This window comes from Phalacrocorax aristotelis, chromosome 2, assembly GCF_949628215.1.
Source record: "Phalacrocorax aristotelis chromosome 2, bGulAri2.1, whole genome shotgun sequence".
In the NCBI taxonomy this organism is placed as follows: domain Eukaryota; kingdom Metazoa; phylum Chordata; class Aves; order Suliformes; family Phalacrocoracidae; genus Phalacrocorax; species Phalacrocorax aristotelis.
In genome coordinates this window covers 101355679-101374694 of record NC_134277.1, presented here as the reverse complement: position 1 = coordinate 101374694, position 19016 = coordinate 101355679, and the positions used below count along the sequence as shown (strand labels likewise).

At 37.9% G+C, this 19016-nt stretch overlaps 1 protein-coding gene across 2 annotated transcripts in view; it reads left to right on the top strand.

Moving 5' to 3' along the window:
• The window catches only part of INVS (inversin), a 111396-nt gene that overhangs the window by 49134 nt on the left and 43246 nt on the right, over nucleotides 1-19016 (top strand). Inside the window, exons 4-7 of one of the 2 annotated variants that reach the window (XM_075084518.1) lie at nucleotides 1221-1394; nucleotides 7213-7380; nucleotides 14376-14556; nucleotides 18265-18374. In XM_075084518.1, coding sequence (XP_074940619.1) covers nucleotides 1221-1394; nucleotides 7213-7380; nucleotides 14376-14556; nucleotides 18265-18374 — 633 coding nt within the window. Of the gene's footprint in view, nucleotides 1-1220; nucleotides 1395-7212; nucleotides 7381-10612; nucleotides 10727-14375; nucleotides 14557-18264; nucleotides 18375-19016 lie in introns of those variants that run through there. The other variant, XM_075084519.1, reaches the window with a different exon arrangement.

Here is a 19016-nt window from a genome sequence, read left to right as displayed (position 1 = left end):
CTTAAACTGTGTGTAAAATGTCTTAAACTGTCTATATGGCAAAACCTTATATATTGGGAAACACTGGGAGCCGGTGAGCAAAACTGGGAGATAGCACACTCCTTTCACTTTAGGCAAGGTTGAAAGTGTGGGGAAAGAATAGGGATGTTTAAAACATGATCACACAAGTTAGATCCAGATGTTTTGCTTTAATGAGTTATTACTCCAGCTGTTACTGGTTCTTGACTGAAACTTAACTGCTGAAGATGTTTTGAAAAACCCAGCAGACTGTGTTGAAGTTACATGTGACGTTTTGATGCTTCCACATCACATCTCTGTTATAGAGAAGAACAACCTCCAAGCAAGGGGCACTAGCAAGTCAAGGCTGGCTATACCTTAAATCACTACAGTTTCTTCATGATTTCATGATTATATCTCTGATTTTTGACTGGCTTCTTCAATGATTTGAGAAATAAAACTGGAGCTTTTTCTTTGGGATCCACCCTCAGTTATTAGTCACAGGAGAATTTCTACGTTGTTTCTTTTGAAAACCTAGTAAGTCCAGAGTGTTAAGTATTTTAAATATGTTGCAACACTAGCTGTCCCATCCATTTATCATGCATACAGTAGACCAAAACTCATATACAGTTCCCAATATAAAAACATAAGAAACAATCACTTTTCCATATAGTTTATCTTTCTGAATCATTCCCTAGAATATTTTTATGCCCTGGCACTGGATTCTGTGAGGGCCTTAGGAATCCTTTGGCCCATCTGCACCCTATCATTCTGCTGACAAAGTGATTCACAATTCTGAGTCTTACTTTCATTTTGAAAATTTTAATCTTTCTTCATGTTCAGTTTTATTCCTCATCTGATAACTGTCTACCTTGCTAAAAATGAGCATGTAATGGTCTTATTTCAGTTTTTATGTGATGTTTATTGAGGTTAAACTGTCAAGAAACTGACAGTATTGCAGAATTTTCAGTATTACTGAACCCTGTCCTACACATTCTGCTAATGGAAGATATGTATCTAATACCAAGTAGCAAAATAGACTTAAAAATGAAGTTAATGTTTTTTAAACAAAAAATCTTCATTAGATGTTTCCAAAGATTAGAGCTGTTTTGGTGTGGTTTTTTAGGCACTAGGTATTGTAATACAAAAGTAAATATATCTAAACAGTATCATCATTTGGTTTGGTAAACTGGAATAAATTTTTGATATTTTTCTTTACCCAGGGAAATTACCGCTTCATGAAACTTTTACTGGCTCGTAGAGGGAATTGGATGCAGAAGGACTTAGAGGATATGACACCATTACATTTAACTACACGTCATAAAAGCCCAAAATGTTTAGCTTTATTGCTAAAACATATGGCACCTGGAGAAGTGGATACCCAGGACAGAAACAAGGTAAAAATACTGCTTATTTTAAGTCAATGCTTGTAGCAGTGTTAGAGATTGGTGTTACATCAAACAGTTGTGTGTGAAAAATTATTTCAGTCACAACAAACTTTTTCTGATTCTTCAAAATAGTGGCTAATGCTGGTATTAGTATTTCTAAAGGTGATCGTTCTAACATTTTCCTGACAATGATGATGTAAAAGTTCATTGCAATGAGTTCATTGACATTCTTGTAGAGAGTACATAGAATAATAGAGGATTCAAAAGCCACTGGTTTTAAGGTCTAAGTCGTTCTGTAACATTGTGATCTTTGTTAGAGTCTGGATAGCATGTGCTTATCTTGCTTTTCTTCCTTGGAAGAACCCTACATTTAGAATCACTTTGCTGAGTCACAAGCAAACTTTGTGCAAAAGTCATTCATAGTATTTGTCAATACCAAAGGTAAGTTTAAAAAAAAAAAAAAAAAAGGAAATTCCTCTGGTGCTGAGCTGAATGCAGGGCAGGTTTGCTGTTGGCCGACATCCCTCCTGAGCTGGGGCCACTAAAATGCTGGTGATATTGACACAACTGTCCATACGTGCTATCTTTAGAAATGTGTGGTGGGTTAGCTTTGGAAAGCAGTCAAATGCCCACCCAGCCGCTCTCTCTCCCCCCCTTCAACAGGATAGGTGGAGAAAATAGGTCAAAAAAGCTAATGGATTGAGATAAAGGCAGGAAGGTTGATTACTAGTTACTGTCACAGGCAAAACAGACTTGACTTAAAGAAAATTAGTTCCATTTGTTGCCAGTTAAAATAGTTTTGTACAGTGAGAAACAGAGACAAAAATTAGAACACCACCTTCAAGCCACCACTACCACCCCTTTTTTCCTGGCTCAGTTTTACTCCTTCATTTCCACTCCTTCACTTCCATCCACAAAGATGGTCTAAGGGTAAAGATATCCAGAAATTAAATCTATCTGGTCGACTGTCCTTTCTTCTGTATCTCTGTAAGTAAAAATTGACAATTTTTAGGGTCTCCTAGTCATACATGACTTTTTAGCCTGGAATAGAATATGATGCCATTTGTCAAGAAGATTTTCCTACAGGGACAATAAAAAATATCAAGGTGTCTTTTTATTATTGTTATTGTTATCATAAAATGGACCTATTGGCAGCAGAAGGTCTGCTATCAATGCACATGTACTGTTGCTTCCATGAATGCATCGTTTAGTGAGAGGGATGTGATGATGAAGTTGATTGACATTCTGGCATGAGACTTTCATTTGAAGCAAAGCACCAGTTCATCACTTTGACATTTGTTTTGTGAAACTGCAGACTTACTCGGGAGAAAATGTAATCTTAACATCTTTAGAGCTTTACATTACTGCCTTCCTAGAATAAAGTCCTTCAGACTAATTTTCTGCATCTGTAGTGACAACCGTTGCTTGAAAGGCCAGGAAATCTCTAGGTGACTTTCCAGGTATATCATATAGTGTATGTATTGTCATGAGTTGTCACATGTCCCTTTGCAAAGTCAAGTCATACTCTACCACATCAATAAAATTACCAGCCTGCTTCAGAAGTACACTGACTTCTAAGAGCCTCAGGAAATAATCTACTGATGGTTGTTAAAAGGACTATCATTAAAATAACCAGCCAGAAGTGATGACGGATCTTAGAAGGAAAGTGGTGCAGTTCTTAAAACAACTCATTTACTATTACACTTCTTAAAGAGAGGTACTTCCACAGTCCACAGTAATAGCATACTAACCCATTTTAAAAGAAGGAATAATTATTTAGCATATAGTAACTGTGTGTTTTTTTTGCGGTGCTCAGATTAGTGTGCTTATTAAGTTTTAGAGGTTAGCAATGCTTGATTTAAATCTGATGTGAAATATTTGCCTCCATTAGCATTGATATGAGGAGGTATGAGGAGAAGTAGGACTTTCACACGGTCCTGACAGACATTCTAGGTGAAGGATTTCTTGTGTTCCACATACGTTTTGAACAGAACAGATTCATCCCTCTCATTGGCATGCTTGATGCATGTTCTGTTTGGGAGATGATCACATTGCCTTTAGTAGACAGATTTCTAGTAATTATTGCAGACCTGTTAGTCTGGGAATATCTGGTTTAAATTTCATGTGCTTGAGCAGTTTGTGTGTCCTGAAATCTGAGACTTCTTTCAAAGAACCCAGAGATATGAATGTTGCCTAAGCCCAATTTTTTCTGCAAGGATATAGTAACAGGAAGTGAGACACTGAGTATAGATAGCAAAAGAAAGACCAAAAAGCAATTATGTAACTGCCATTGGCAAGGTAGGCATGGTATTAGATACAACTGGAACTGTTACTGATGATGGAGGCTTATCCAGCATTGACCAGGAAGGGCTCACTCTTACAATTTGTGAGTGATCTTGGAACTGGTGCAAAAACTCGCCCCAGCAGGCAGTAATCTACCACTGATTCAAATGTGAGTGTCCTGATCAAGTGTATTTGGATGAACTGATAACCAATACACCAGCTTGGCAATGCTGGTCTTTGTGGAAATCATCATTCCATATCTCATGTACTGGGTTTTCATTCTACCACAAGATGATATAGCAAGAGGAGGGGACTGGGCTTTCTGGTGAGGTAAATGCTTAAACTCAGACATCCTTACCTGATTTTATCATCTAGGAAGCAGGATAAGACAGCTGCAAGCCCGGTTTCCAACAAATGAATCTTCTGTCCCCTCTGGACAATGGAGTTTAACCAGCCAGTGCCCTAGCAATCAGCTGTTTGCTTTCCAGGATATTCTAACATGTATCATGGAAACCCTGGCTATAATTACAGCAGTCATTCTGGAGAGGTCATGCTGACTTCCTGACCACGTTAGTGAATTAACAAAGGTATATGGAAACGAGCCAAAACCTTTTAGGAACCTTGCCTGTTGTTTAGCAGATTTCCAAGGCAGTATTAAAGCATTGCCAGTTTTCCCACAAAATGTAGAGCACTTTTATTCCAGTTAGTGTCATGAGTAGCCACAGTAGCAAAGACGGAATTCAGGTTGATGAAAGGTGGTCTCAGGGAAAGAGTACAACACGTCTGACCCTGTTGGGCACATAGCTTATTCGTTTCCTGTACGGCAACTGTGCGCATCAAGATTGTCAAATATAATTTCTGAACATGAGAGGGAACAACTGTCTTTTACATCTACTTCCACATAGGCAGCTGACTGAAAAGCAGGTTGTCGGTGAGAGAAGCCAGTAAACCAAGGCTGCATTGGTCTCCTGGTAATAAAAAGCTTTTGCTTTCATTGTACCTGTCAGTTTCTAGGGATACCGGCCAGCTTCACTTAAGAAATATAATTTGTTAACTTATTACAAATTTCTACTGCTAGAGGTTTTTTCAGTACAAATCCTGACAGACTGTGATGATTTGAAGATGCTTTATGGTGCTAGGCTGTATGTTGTATGTGGTGTCAGTTACCAGACCTTTCCTTGCAGTCCCTCCAGTTATGTCTTAGAATGAGCTCTTTTTCAGTGAACTACCAAGTAGACAAAAAGGTTGTGCTATCTATTGTGTTCAGTTTTGGGCCCCTCAGTGCAAGAAAGGTATTGGGGTGCTAGAGCATGTCCAGAGAAGGGCAACAAAGCTGATGAAGGATCTGGAGAGCAGGTCTTTTGAGGAGAGGTTGAGGGAACTGGGGTTGTTTAGTGTGGAGAAGAGGAGGCTGAGGGGAGACCTTATCGCTCTCTACAGCTACCTGAAAGGAGGTTGTAGTGAGGTGGATGTTAGGTCTCTTCTCCCACGTTACTAGTGATAGAACAAGAGGAAATGGCTTCAAGCTGCATCAGGGGAGGTTTAGATTTGATATACGTTTACTGAAGGGGTGGTCAGGCATTGGAACAGGCGCCCAGGGAGGTGGTAGAGTCACCATCCCTGGAGGTATTTAAAAGACGTGTAGATGTGGCACTTCAGGGCATGGTTTAGGAGACATGGAAGTGTTGAGTTGATGGTTGGACTTGGTGATCCTAGAGGTCTTTTCCAACATTAATGATTCTATGATTCTACTAAACTAATAGCTTAAAGCAACAAACACAAAAAGAGGTCTCCTTTTTGCCTTCCTCCTTTTCAGAGACGTTAAGGGTATGAAAATGAACTCGTCCATTCTATCTCACTGTTCAAGGATGTTAATCCAGGGTATCTCAGGCTTATATACAAATGTCCCACAGCAGTTATTTCTCTCAGTTTTCAAATCAAAGTGCCATGTTATGTTTTGCAGTAGTGAGGGGGGGAGCAAGATGGGGAAATAAAATTCATTCTGTATCTTACAGCCCTCTGCTACTTGGCAGTTGGGAGAGATCTGCTTGATAAATAAAATACTTGTTAATATACCAACATTTTGGTGTTTAGAAAAGCCCCACACATTGGTTTGCTTATGTAATTATGAACATCCATAATGCTTGTAAAAAAACCACTGGCAGTCAGGAATTGGCAATAGTAACATGGATTGCCTTTTGATGTCCTTTTGACTGGACTGCCATGGGTCAGTGGGCATTAGATTCAGTAATTAGATTCAACCTCAGAGTTCTGAGTGATCAAGGACAGTGCAGTAAGTCAAAACCTTTGCTCAGGATGGATCCAAGCCCAGCATCAGTATTCAGTGCTGTCTTCCTGTAGTGGACAGTAATCTTGTTACATGCTTCTCATGAATTTGTGTTACTCCAAGAGATTTCCAGGTCTAAGAGGGACCAAACTGACTACTGCATTTGTTCTATAGTGCAGCTCTGCTGCTGAGGCCTGCTTCAGGTGATCATTCTAAGTTGGACATGATTGCTTAATACCAAGCTCAGATATTTTCTCCAGGTCTGAAATTGCTGCACCCGATGGCATTGCCCTGGTGGCTGGCTAAGTAGCATGGACAGTATTCTCCTGCCACAGTCCAAGAAATCCTTGTCTGAAGCAACTAATCTCCTACCAGAAATACTTACATTCCAAGCAAAAGGGAATGTGAGTCTCATGTAAGATGGTGTAGCTTAGACCTAATTCAGACCTCAGTAGCAAAGATTGTGACTATCTGCTACTCAGACAGATGGGCCTTTTGTTCAGTTTTGCTTAAGGCCTGTTTTACACTGATTTTGAGTTGTCTCCAACTCTAGGTACATGTGCTCTGTTTTCTGCCAGTCCTCTTTACTGAACTGTAACAAAAGATCGCTCATTTACCCATTCTTTAAAGCTGATTTAACCTATGGTCCCTCCCCTCTGCTCAGCACTGGTGGCAGCACAAATGGAATGCCGTGTCTCCTTCAGAGTTCTCCAGTACAGTAAGGGCATAGACATGCTGGAGTGAGTCCAGTGGAGAGCCATAAAGATGATTTAAAAGATTGGAGCATCTGACATCAAGGAGAGGCTGAGAGACCTGTGAACGTTTAGCCTGAAGAAGACACAGTTCAGGGGTGATTTCACCAATGTGTATAAATATCTGATGGGAGGCAGTAAAGAAGATGGAGCCAGGCTGTTCTGAATGGTCTCCAGTGAACAGACAAGATACAAGGGCCACAAGTTGAAATATATTAAATTCTGCTTAAACCTGAGAAAATTTTTTTTTACTATGAGAGAGGTCAAACTCTGGAACAGAGGTTGTGGAGTCTTTATCTGTGGAGATAACTAAAAATCTGACTGGACAGTGACCTGATCAACCTGTTGTAGTTGACCCTGCTTTGAGCAAAGCAGTTGGACTAAGTGATTTCTTTCATTCTGTGAAAATATAGTAAAATCATATTTCAGGTTCTAACCGACTTTCTTTTTCATCTTACATTCATTTTTCAAAATGTTTGTAAAACTTGTGAATATTGTGTTCCAGCAAACTGCATTGCATTGGAGTGCCTACTACAATAACCCAGAGCATGTGAAACTTCTCATAAAACATGATTCAAATATTGGAATTCCTGATATTGAAGGAAAAATCCCACTTCACTGGGCAGCTAACAACAAGGACCCTAGTGCAATTCACACAGTGAAATGTATTCTGGTAAGAAAGTCTGTTATGTATATAACACTTTATATTTATTGCTTTACTCTGGTAGAAATATTCTTTATTCTCTTGAAATCTTTCATTTTAGTCCACTGACTCTCTGAGAATGAACTCATTTGCTTTTCCTAATATCCAGAATTTTGTAAGAAATCATCTTAAAATATTTTTGTTCCTTTTAAAGGGGTTTCTTCTGAGTTCTGTGGGTGAATATCTTTGCTCTAACTCTTGAACTATATATATTCTCTTAATTAGTTTGATGTGTATAACTATTCCTTTGAGGGGTGACGGAGGGAGGAAGGGATTGCAAGTTCTCCTAGTTAAAATGTCCAGTCATATTGCTCATCTCAGTTGCATCTTGCAGACTGATTTCTTTGTTGTGTCTTCATTATTTGAAAGTTTATTTCTAGTTAACTGTACTGAGGAGTCTAATTCAATTTGGTCTTTTGAGTCAGAATTCTGGGAAATATTTGATCAATTATCTGTAAGCCCATGATCAGTTTATTGAGAGACGTTCCAAATATTTTTGTGTATGGATTTAATAATTTTTTCTTGATGGCACATTTTCTCTTTCTGCAGTAGTTCAGTTTAATTTTCTGCGCAGACAGTTAAAATTAGTACAATGAAATCGTGTGCTCAGCTTGATTTTTACCTTGATTTTTATTCTGTGGAAACCTCTGAACTTCACTATCATGGAAAGATACAGAAGTGTCAGTTGAATTTTTCTCTCGTATTACAACAATTTATATCTTTCTTTCAAATATTTTTCAGAACTAGACACAGATTGATTGTAAGCGAACTACAATGTCTGTTTGCCTTATTAGCTTGCAAGTTGAGAACTTACTTGTGGCATATAAAAATTTGCTTTGCTTTTCTCCAAATCATATTGATAATCTTACAGTTACTGATACTTTTTTTTTTTTACTGCAAAAATAGTTTCTGAGAAGTTTCCAATGTTAAATTCTGTGTTATTTCTGTATTACTTCTGTTTATTCAGGATATTTGTGATTTGGACTTAGTTGTGAAATAGTTTGTCACAAACAAAATTTCGTCACAAACTTTTAGTTTTTATATACCATCTACTTTTCTGCCGCACTAGAGAAATAAATTTGCTAGAAAGTAGGTGAGGATTGCTGTATCCAAATACAGACTTTTTCAAATGTTAGATAGTCAAGGTAAATGTTTTTAAAAGTTGTGGTGGGTTGGCCCCAGCCAAGTGTGTAACATTCACTCACTCCCCTCTTGCAAGGCTGGGAGAAAATAGAAGGAAGGCAAGAAGACTCATGGATTAAGATAAGGACAGTTTAGTATGGAAAGCAACAGCTGCATGTAAAAAAAGGAATTTATTCACTACTTCCCATCAGCAGGCAGATGTTAGCCACTCCCAAGAAAGTGGAAAAAGAGCTTCAGCGTGCTCAGCGGTTGCTTGGGAAGACAATTGGTGTAGCCATGAGCATCCCCCTTGCCTCCTCCTTTCCCTGAGCTTTTTTTGCTGAGCATGATGTTATGTGGTATGGAATATTGCTTGGGTCAATTCAGGTCAGCTGTCCCCTCTGTGTCCCCTCCCAGTCTCTTGCCTACTCCCAGCCCACTCATCTGGGGGAGCAGGGGAGCAGGACAGGACAGGGCATGAAGAAGAGAAATCCTTGATGCTGTGCAAGCACTATTCAGTAACAGCCAAAACATGGATGTATTATCAACAGTTTTAATCACAAACACAAAGCCCAGCACCATACCTGCTGCTGCGAGGAAAATTAACTCCATCCAAGCCAGGTGCACTGCAAAAGGTCAAAAATACCTGTCTTCTTACTGAAGGTGTTCTCGAAGATTCTTTTTAGGTAGTACAGAATCATGATCAGGTCCAGGTTTTTTGGTTCTTTTCTTATACTCTGACAGTTGAAAGAGTGTACTCTTGATTCCATCTAGGCTTTGTCATGCATCAGTTAAATTGTTTATATTCCAAATACTTATATTTGCTTATTGATGGAGTAAGATGGTAACAATTTTAAGTGAACAAGCAATTGAGCTTACAGAATATGCTCTAAAAGCTGATGATACAGAAACATTGTTACTAGGGAATCCATCTGTTGATTGAATCTATTGTTGAGTATAAAATACCTTCTTTTGTTGCCAGTGGTGCCACTGAGTTTGATCCTTTAGTAAGATCTTGTCTTCTCTCCAAACTGAAGTGTTTTTCTTACTTGTCTTGATATATATCTACCTAGCAGAGCTCACAATCTTCCTCTCCTTTCTTAGCTACTTTTTGCCATATTACCCAGTTCCAGATCTATTGCCCAAACATCACCTTTGATTCTCATTCTCCTCTAGGTCTTCACATCCAGCTTAACTTCACAGTTTTTCACATTCTTTCTGCATGATATTTCTAATGTATGTACCCATACAGTTAAAATTTCTGTCATCTTGTGTCTTAACTTACATAATTGCGTTTCTAAGTTCAGAGGATATTGTCTTGTAGTGAGAGCAATGCAGAAGGCCTGTGACTCTGTGTCATTGTTGCCTCTCCATTTTTTTAATCACATCCAGCACAAACCATTTGCCTTTGCTTTCATGACAGAGCACTATAAGCTGTAAGCTATGTGCCATTGCTCAGATAGCAGTCAGATATTGACATCTACCACTGGTCAATCTGCACTGGCAGCCTTTGTTGCCTGCTGACTAAGTTGACACTGCTGCTGCTGTTTCTCTCATGTTATATTTAACACTCGAGAAGAATTCCCCAGAAAATTATTTTTCTCTAGTGTCCGACTCAGAATTCTTGAGTGCTGCTTTACAAAAACTTAACTGAAATTAAGCTGCTGGTTTTATTGAGACCACAGCCTATGACACTGAAAAATACCATCTTGTTTTTCTGTGGTCTGCCATCTGGATGTGCCCATTTGTTGTCTCCCGTTTATAAATTCATAACATTAACGGTCTTCTTTCTGTTTGATGTTCATTTAGTACTTAGCCCATTGGGCTTGTCAAAATAAACAATAATGAAAAGAGCTCAACTGAATGCTGAAGAAGTAGGCTGGGTTTACAGGGGAGACAGTTATGCACGAATTGGTTATATCTAATATTGAAACCCATGAAATAACAGCAAAAACAGAACTCATGACATATTTAGAAAGTAAATATGTGAAGTAGAGAGAAACTATAATCTGGGGATCCTCTCATGGTCAACTTCCTTTTCCACCTTTCCAGATTCAGCAGTGCTTGGTTACATGAAAAACGTTGGGAAGATTTAAGGAGAAAAGAACAGAATAAGTGTCCATTAATATGATGGAAGCAACTGCTTAGTACTCTCTGTCTATTTTGTATCTCTTCTCTTTATTTATTCTTCATGGTAAGAGACATGACATTTATTTATACAACGCTTTCCATTATTGCCTACAATCCCATTGTTCTAATTGCCGCAGAAAAACGCGTAGCTTCTATTTCTTCAGTGTGTTGTGCTTAAAATATTAATATAATATGACAGTTTAATTATAGCTAGTTTTACACCAAAACCACTTAAAATCCAAAGAAATTATACTCTTGAATGTAGGCAGAAAGAGGCCTAGAAAATTTTAGTTTAAGTGGCCACAAATTTCAAAACACATGAGTACTTTTAGACTAGAAAATAAATAGTGACTTTGTCATTTAAAGATTCTTTACCATATTGCAAAAGTAACAATTTTGACTGTGGGGATATGTTCTGGGGAACATCAGTGACTTCGAGCCAGGAGTTTTAGGAGTCATTTATTTAATATGTTGTTGTGCTTTTAGAAGGCTTGAAAATTAGCTTTCCAGATTACATCAATAAATTATAGGTAAAGTGAAGAAGCATTTATTTTCTTGTTTGTCCATTTTGGTCCTCTGGTGGAGTTAGAATATCACTAATAGCTTCTGTGCATATCATAATTCATTTTTAGTCATTCTTAAAAGTGGTTCTCATAAAGATCACTTCTGAATTTTTGTCTCTACTCCCCCTGCTGAGCTCTTTGAATAGACAGAAAGTATGCATATTATCAGTTAGCTTTCCTTTGAGAATTATTAAAGCTAAGGAAGAACATAAAACTTCACTTTTCACTGTAATGGCTCAGATAAATACTTTTGAATGCTTATTAAAGAATTGTTATTCATGCTTTGATTATTGTGGTTTGTGCATGTAACAATATTAACTTTTGCATTTTTTAGTTGAGATTCACATTTATTAATTTTTAATGTTTTTAATAGATTATCTGTTATTGTCCTAGTGGCTAGATATAGTCAGGAACTACAGTATGTTTCAAGTATGTTAATTTTTTCTCAAGCAAAACATGGCTAACACTACTGACGTCTAAAACTCTAGTGCAGTTTCTTTATATGTAAGACAGGCAACTAAAGAGCATTTACATGCAGTATACAAAGTATATACATGTGTAACTTTAGAAAACTTATAATAATCAAATATTAGGAGGTTTAAGTTGACAGTGTTAGAAAGTAAGACAGTAAGAAACAAAGAATCAAGGTATTGCAGAGTTGAGGTTTCTACTGCAGTATTAATTTAGCCAGATTGCACATAGGAAATATGGTTAAATATAACTCTAAATGTATTTTTTTCTAATAAAATATCTATTTTGATCTATTAAATAGGACATATAGAATGTACAACCTTGGTCAATTAATATTTGGATAGAAACCATAGCTCTGGAATTTCCTGACTTTCTGGTCCTTGATTTATAATTCTCAATGTTAGACGTTCATTTCCTATGTAATAGTTACAGCATTTCAAACAATGCAGATAGAGGTGGCAAATAGGTTATGGCCAATATGTGTACCTAGTGAAGTCAACAGGAAAAATGCAATTAGTTTAGTGAGAAGGGGATCAGGAACTTGCCTTAACTGTTAACCAGCTGCACTCATCACAATCTCTCCCTCCTCCTTCATAAGTGTGTGTTAAGACATAGTATGGCTCTGTAGTTTGAGAAGGATTGGTTTTCTCAGTTATCATGGGTTAAAATCCACCTGAGGTGCTGGAAGTTAAAAATCTCAGGGCTACATTCCTTTCTTCTTTTCCACAAGTTCCCATGACTTCAGTGAATTGTTCTGAATCGTTGGAGATAGAACAGCAGACTTACGCCCTATAGTTTATTTAAGCCCTTGTTTTGACGTTCTGTTTCTGCTGTAGATGTTTGGTGTCTGCATCCTGAGTTTCCATTGTTCCATTATTTGCCATTTTCTTTAGAGATATCTCTTTTTTTCAAGAAAGTGAAGTTTAAAGTTGGTATTTCATGGGCCTTTATGATATTTGCCATTTGGAGATCTCTGCAATGCTAAGATGACATTCATTTGTACCTGTTCCGTTCTTTTGCCTGAGAAAGGAAGTCATGAAGAGGAACCTGTCTAGAAAAAAGTTGATGAGAGAGAAAATTACCATAATACGAAACTATATAGCTAGGAGCCTTATACGAAAGTAATTTAGCTTGTTTTTTAAGAAAATGTGATTAGAAGTCAAGTTAAATCTATTAATGCCTATGTTATGTGATCAAATGACTAATCACAATACTTGAAAAGATTTTTTTTAATTCAAAATTAAGCCTATTACAAGTAGATGCTGGATGAGGGAACTGAGTGGACCCTCAGTAAGTTTGCAGATGACACCAAGCTGGGCAGGAGTGTTGATCTGCTGGAGGATAGGAAGGCTCTGCAGAGGGACCTGGACAGGCTGGATTGATGGACCGGAGCCAACAGCATGAGATTCAACAAGGCCAAGAGCCGGGTCCTGCACTTGGGTCACAACAACCCCATGCAACGCTACAGGCTTGGGGAAGAGTGGCTGGAGAGCTGCCCGGTGGAGAAGGACCTGGGGGTGTTGGTTGGCAGCCACTGAACATGAGCCAGCAGTGTGCCCAGGGGGCCAAGAAGGCCAACAGCATCCTGGCTTGTATCAGGAATAGTGTGGCCAGCAGGAACAGGGAGGTGATCGTGCCCCTGTACTCGGCACTGGTGAGGCCGCACCTCGAGTACTGTGTGCAGTTTTGGGCCCCTCAGTGCAAGAAGGACATTGAGTTGCTGGAGCGTGTCCAGAGAAGGGCAATGAAGCTGGGGAAGGGTCTGGAGAGCAAGTCTTATGAGGAGAGGTTGAGGGAACTGGGGTTGTTTAGTGTGGAGAAGAGGAGGCTGAGGGGAGACCTTCTTGCTCTCTACAACTACCTGAAAGGAGGTTGTAGCGAGGCGGGGTCGGTCTCTTCTCCCTAGTAACAGGAGAGGAAATGGCTTCAAGCTGCATCAGGGAAGTTTAGTTTGGATATTAGGAAAAACTTCTTCACCAAAAGAGTTGTCAGGCATTGGAACAGGCTGCCCAGAGAGGTGGTTGAGTCTCCATCCCTGGAGTATTTAAAAGAACGGCAGACGTGGTGCTTGAGGATATGGTTTAGTGGTGGACTTGGCAGTGATAGGTTAGCGGTTGGACTCGATGATCATAAGGGTTTTTTCCAACCTTAACAATTCTATGATTCTATGATTCTGTTAGAAGTACTCTCTAACTTACTTCTATCCTGTCAGGTAGAGACCATGGCATCTCATTTAGAAATACTCTGATAGTCATGCTAGAAAAGTATTATAATGAAAGCCATAAGATTAAATTGTACAAAAAGGGGAGTGTCCTACGAGAAAAATATGAAGATATATATGTTGTGTTCAACTTAGAAAATCAGGTAAGAAGATCCAGTTATTTTCACAAGAGCCTGAGTTAGTCTTTTAAAGATCTGTGTAAGGAGCCACTTCCACAACAGACTGGTAAAACTACAGGACAGGTACCAAAAGTCAGGCCTTGTACAATAATTAAGTGAGTATAAAAAAACTCCGTAAGAAATACTTGAAAATAGCCTATACTGTAATAAAAGATTTGGTTGTAGAGCTATTTCCTACTGAACAAGGTCAGTTTATCTCATTATAAGAATGAAAACAATATCTGGAAAAAGTATATAATTTTTCTTTTCAATTTAAATATTTTTAAAAATTTTTTAAAGGAAGCTGCACCTACAGAATCTCTGCTTAACTGGCAAGACTATGAAGGACGAACTCCCCTTCATTTTGCTGTTGCTGATGGGAATGTAGCAGTTGTTGATGTGCTGACCTCCTACGAAGGCTGCAATGTGACATCCTATGACAACCTGTTTCGAACTCCCCTTCACTGGGCAGCCTTACTTGGTAAACTGGACAATGCTGAAGTAATTTAATAATTAATTGACTGTGGTGTTTAATCTTTGTCTCTGCTTTTTAGTTAATTTCAGTCTGGTATTATGCTAACTAATGTCTTGGAGAAATAATAGTTTCTGCTAGACCAGGATTAGAAGTTTGTGTGTAGACTGTTTTTTTTTTTAGATTAAGATTCTCCAAAGCATTGTAAAGTGCATTACTTCAGCAAGCTATATATGCTCATGATTTAGGAACAATCAGAGCATCTTGAGATGTTCTTGCATATGTAGCTTTGCTCATAGGTAAAAAAAAGCCCTGGTACTCCAGAGCAGTGGTGTCCAAAGTGGGGTGTGCACACCCCTGCCTGTATGCAAGACAATCCATTGGGGTACATGAAGAAATTATGAGAACTTCTGTTTATATTTTTTTTAATCTGAAAAAATAAGAAAGCTTTACTAATATTTAATATATGGATTGATGCTAGCACCCTCATTTGGTCCATATGTAAGTCGGTCACATAGGGTCTGCGAGGTGCCTGAGGGAAGTTAGTGTTCCACAATGTGGAGGGTTTGACAGTGGCATCATCACTCATTTGTTCACTTTCAGTTTATGGTAATGTATTGCAGTTTATGTGTGCCTGGTTAAGTGGATTTATGAATTGTATTATCTAGTTTTTACTAAACTACCCCTCACAAAATAGGCAAGTGATTTAAAAAGATTCCTGCAAAGAAACTGCAGATAATCTGGTAATGGCAGCACAAGCGAGCAACAAGAAAATGGCAGAGCTGACACTTCTAGTCCTAGTACAAGCTCTTCATCAGACATGTTATGACAATCTAATCAGATCTGACAAGAAGTTTTATTCAGATAAAAGTTTTTTTATGTTCAGATTGCTACCCTGAGACTCAGATGCTCTGTAAATTATAACCATGCATATATGAATTCTATATGGTTTGGTTTTACAGTTTACAAAACTGGATCTTTGCAAAACAGGTAAAAAGCTGATTAAATATTGTCTAAATACAGGGAATTGTAACTCATAAAATGATGGGCACAAAAATAATATGATTTAGAAAATTTACCTCCTATTTTCCATTCTCCTATTGTGCAGGAGGCAAAAATAAACACCATGTACCAGATAAAAAGAAAGTCTTCAGTCTCTCTCCCCTTTTAACAGGCTTCATCCCCGTGACCCTTTGGGACGCTGCAGATAACAAATGCCAATGAAAGAATCAGATTGCTCACTGGAGCGAGTTACTGCAACTCCAGTGACTATATACATGTAGTTTGATTATGTTTATTAAAAAAAAAGAAGAAAGACTGTTCTCAGATTTGTATTTGCATTCAAGTAGGGATATTGAATTTTTACAGAGAAATTGTGAAACATTTTAAGTGTCATAGGATCAGTCTCCCAAAGAAATAGTCATTATCACTTGGTTCTGTCCAAGAAGCAAAATGTATTGTTTTTCAAAATTGATTGTGTGTAAGAGAGAAGTTTTGTCTGTTGGAAAAACGGATTGTCTAATCAATGTGGAATAAAGGGTGAAGATGGGCCAAAACCTCCAGAGACCTTTGTGAACTTGATGAGGTCTCTAGGTGGCATATGCCCATGGGGAACTTCTGATTGGTAAATCATGATTAATTTTTAGGGTTCTGTTTTTAAGTTAGATACTGGATGGTGTATACAGATCTCAAAGACTCTAAAATGTTACTAAATAAGTTAACAGTAGGAGGTTTTAAGTAGTGCATGGATACAGCCACAAATCTGTTAAAGGTGATGGGTTGTGTGTGACTACATCTTGGGGCATTGCTGCTCCTCTTACATTGTCCTTTGTGTAGATAAAAGCCTCAGCCAAGTTACATCTCTTCTAAATAAAAGTACTACAGAAATGGCAGTTCTTGATCTCAAGAACTGAGTTTTAATGTTTACATTAATGACCAAGGGAGATCCATCTTTGCAGCAATTTATTGACTGTTGCACCCAATACAAAATTTTTTTCAACTCCCTCAAGCCTTCTCTCATAGATAATTTAGGTAGACCTCCTGTCCTGATTACAGAGTTCAGTTACCCTTTTTCTAGTTGTGTGTCCTGAAAGTTCAGGGAACTTTTTTTCCAGGCTCAGTACTGTTACGTTTTTCCTGCTAGGACTGTACTCAGAACCAACTTCTTCCAGTGCACCTCAATTCACTACTTATAGTCATGAGATGGGAAGAGCATAGCAACCTTACATCTCTTCTTTTTAGTGGTTTTCTGGTAGGAAGGGACAGAAGGGATAGAAGGGACAGAACAATTCCCTTCCAGAATTGTTCTGGGTCCAGGCTTGTCTTAATGGCTGAAAGGATATGGGAGCCTTCCTGTGCACCCTAAAGCTCCTAGAAGAAAATAATCCCCACATAGCTGTTCGTCCATTTTGACCCAAGTTGACCATTTTCTCTCATTTCTGATACTTCTATACATAAAAAGTCTGATAGTGCCATTCCACGAAAGAAGGCTCGCCTAGTCCTCCATCTCTTTGGTTTTTAAAAGCTACAGACCACAATTATTACACACCTTCATTCTGTAATTGTTGGTGTTTTCATTAAAAAAGCCACTGCTAGTAGAAAGGTTTACCTGCGTTTTTTCGTTTATTCTAAAGTAATTCAAGTCAACTGTGCAAAAGTTAACAAGCTGCAAAATTGATTGTTTTCCCCACACACAAGAGACTGGGAGATTTCTCCTGTAAAATCAGAGTATTTTTATGTGATTTATGCCTTACAGTATCTCTTAAAATACCAAATAATTAAGATATTCTGTGAGCTGCATATGCCTACAAAAGAAAGCATATGAATGGATCAGTTGACTTTAGTGGCAATTTGCCATATTTTGCCTTTGTTTTCCTGTCTGTGAAATGGATATATACTTTACCCCCCCACCCACCCACCCACCCCACCCCCAATGTTGTGATTTTAATCTAGAAACATTCTAATCTGTTTTGATAGAAGGAATTGTGTGTGTCAGTTTGTTGTTTATTGCAGATATGTCAGCTGGTAGTAGACTAGCCTCCAGATTGTGCTATACATCTTGAGTTGACATTTCGGTTGAATAAAACCTAAGTTTGGACTAGATGACCTTCAGAGGTCCCTTCTGACCCAAACTATTCTATGATTCTACAAGAATTTACTCTTCATTTCTGTAAAACAATGTGACGTGGGATGAAATTGTCAATGTTGGTTTAGCCTACCTTTTAATGTAGATGGAGAAATGCTCATTATCAGTCTATGCTCACTTTACTGCTTCTGACTGACCTCTCGGTCAAATGCCACATCTCAGCTGGATTATCAGAAACTTTTCCTGGAAATATTCAACTCATTCATTGCAATGTCACAGTTGTCTGACCAGCTACTGCTGGTTTCTTTTTTTAGGGAAATGCTCTAGTGATTTCCTTTAAAAGAAATAGAAAATCTTTCCACATGTTCATAGGTCATTCTGATTTACAGATGCCCCTCAAAAATGAGGCTACAGAGTGTAGAACTGGAAGACTATTGGGAAGAAGGTGCATGCCAGGCTTAATAGTTCAAATATCAAGTCTTATCTTTCTCTCTTATGTTTAGAATATAATGGCTACAACACGAACATATTTATTGAAGTCTTAATTTTCTTCTGGTGTTTTTTTTTTAATAGGGAAGTGTTTAACTTTAGGATTTGATAACTATCTGCTTTTATTATGTTATTTTTCTCAGGTCATGCACAGATTGTCCATCTCTTATTAGAAAGAAATAAGTTTGGAACTATCCCATCTGATAGTCAAGGTGCAACACCCCTACATTATGCAGCACAGAGCAACTTTGCTGTAAGTAGCACATAACCGAAATGTGAGGTACATATATTTTACTGAGATATTTGTAATGTAACAAGGTATTTGAGTTGTTTGTAAAATCATATAAACACAGTGTTGTCTGCACAAGCTTAATTCAGAGTTTTCCTATAAATATGGTTAATTTCTATTAAAAATAGATTTTAAAAAACTACAAAGAAAGGCCCTTTGATCTGTATGTTTGCATCAGAAGCCACAAGAGTAATTTGAGAGCTTCAGTAGAAAGCAGAATGGCACCTACTATTTTACAGTGCTTTAACTTTTTAAGGCTCATGATAGCAAAATCCAAGCAATTGTAAGGTATCTAGAGTAAGATCACCTGTATGAGTATTTGCACAGCTGCTTCAGTAGTAATGAAACCAGTCTTTGCCTTCAAGAAGGTGATTAGCTTATGAATATTTGCTATTATGAATGAGCCATTGTCTCATAGAGCATGGCTAAAGAGCAAGTACCTTTTGCCACAATTCTCCATGAACACTGTATTTTTAAAAGTTTTTTGAATTTTTTAATATTTTTTAAAAAATCCTTTAAATTCAGACAACAAAGAAAATTGGTTTCTCAGACAGCTTAATTCTTATATTTTGGTAGAATAATTTTTTTCCGGAGCAAGATCAAATA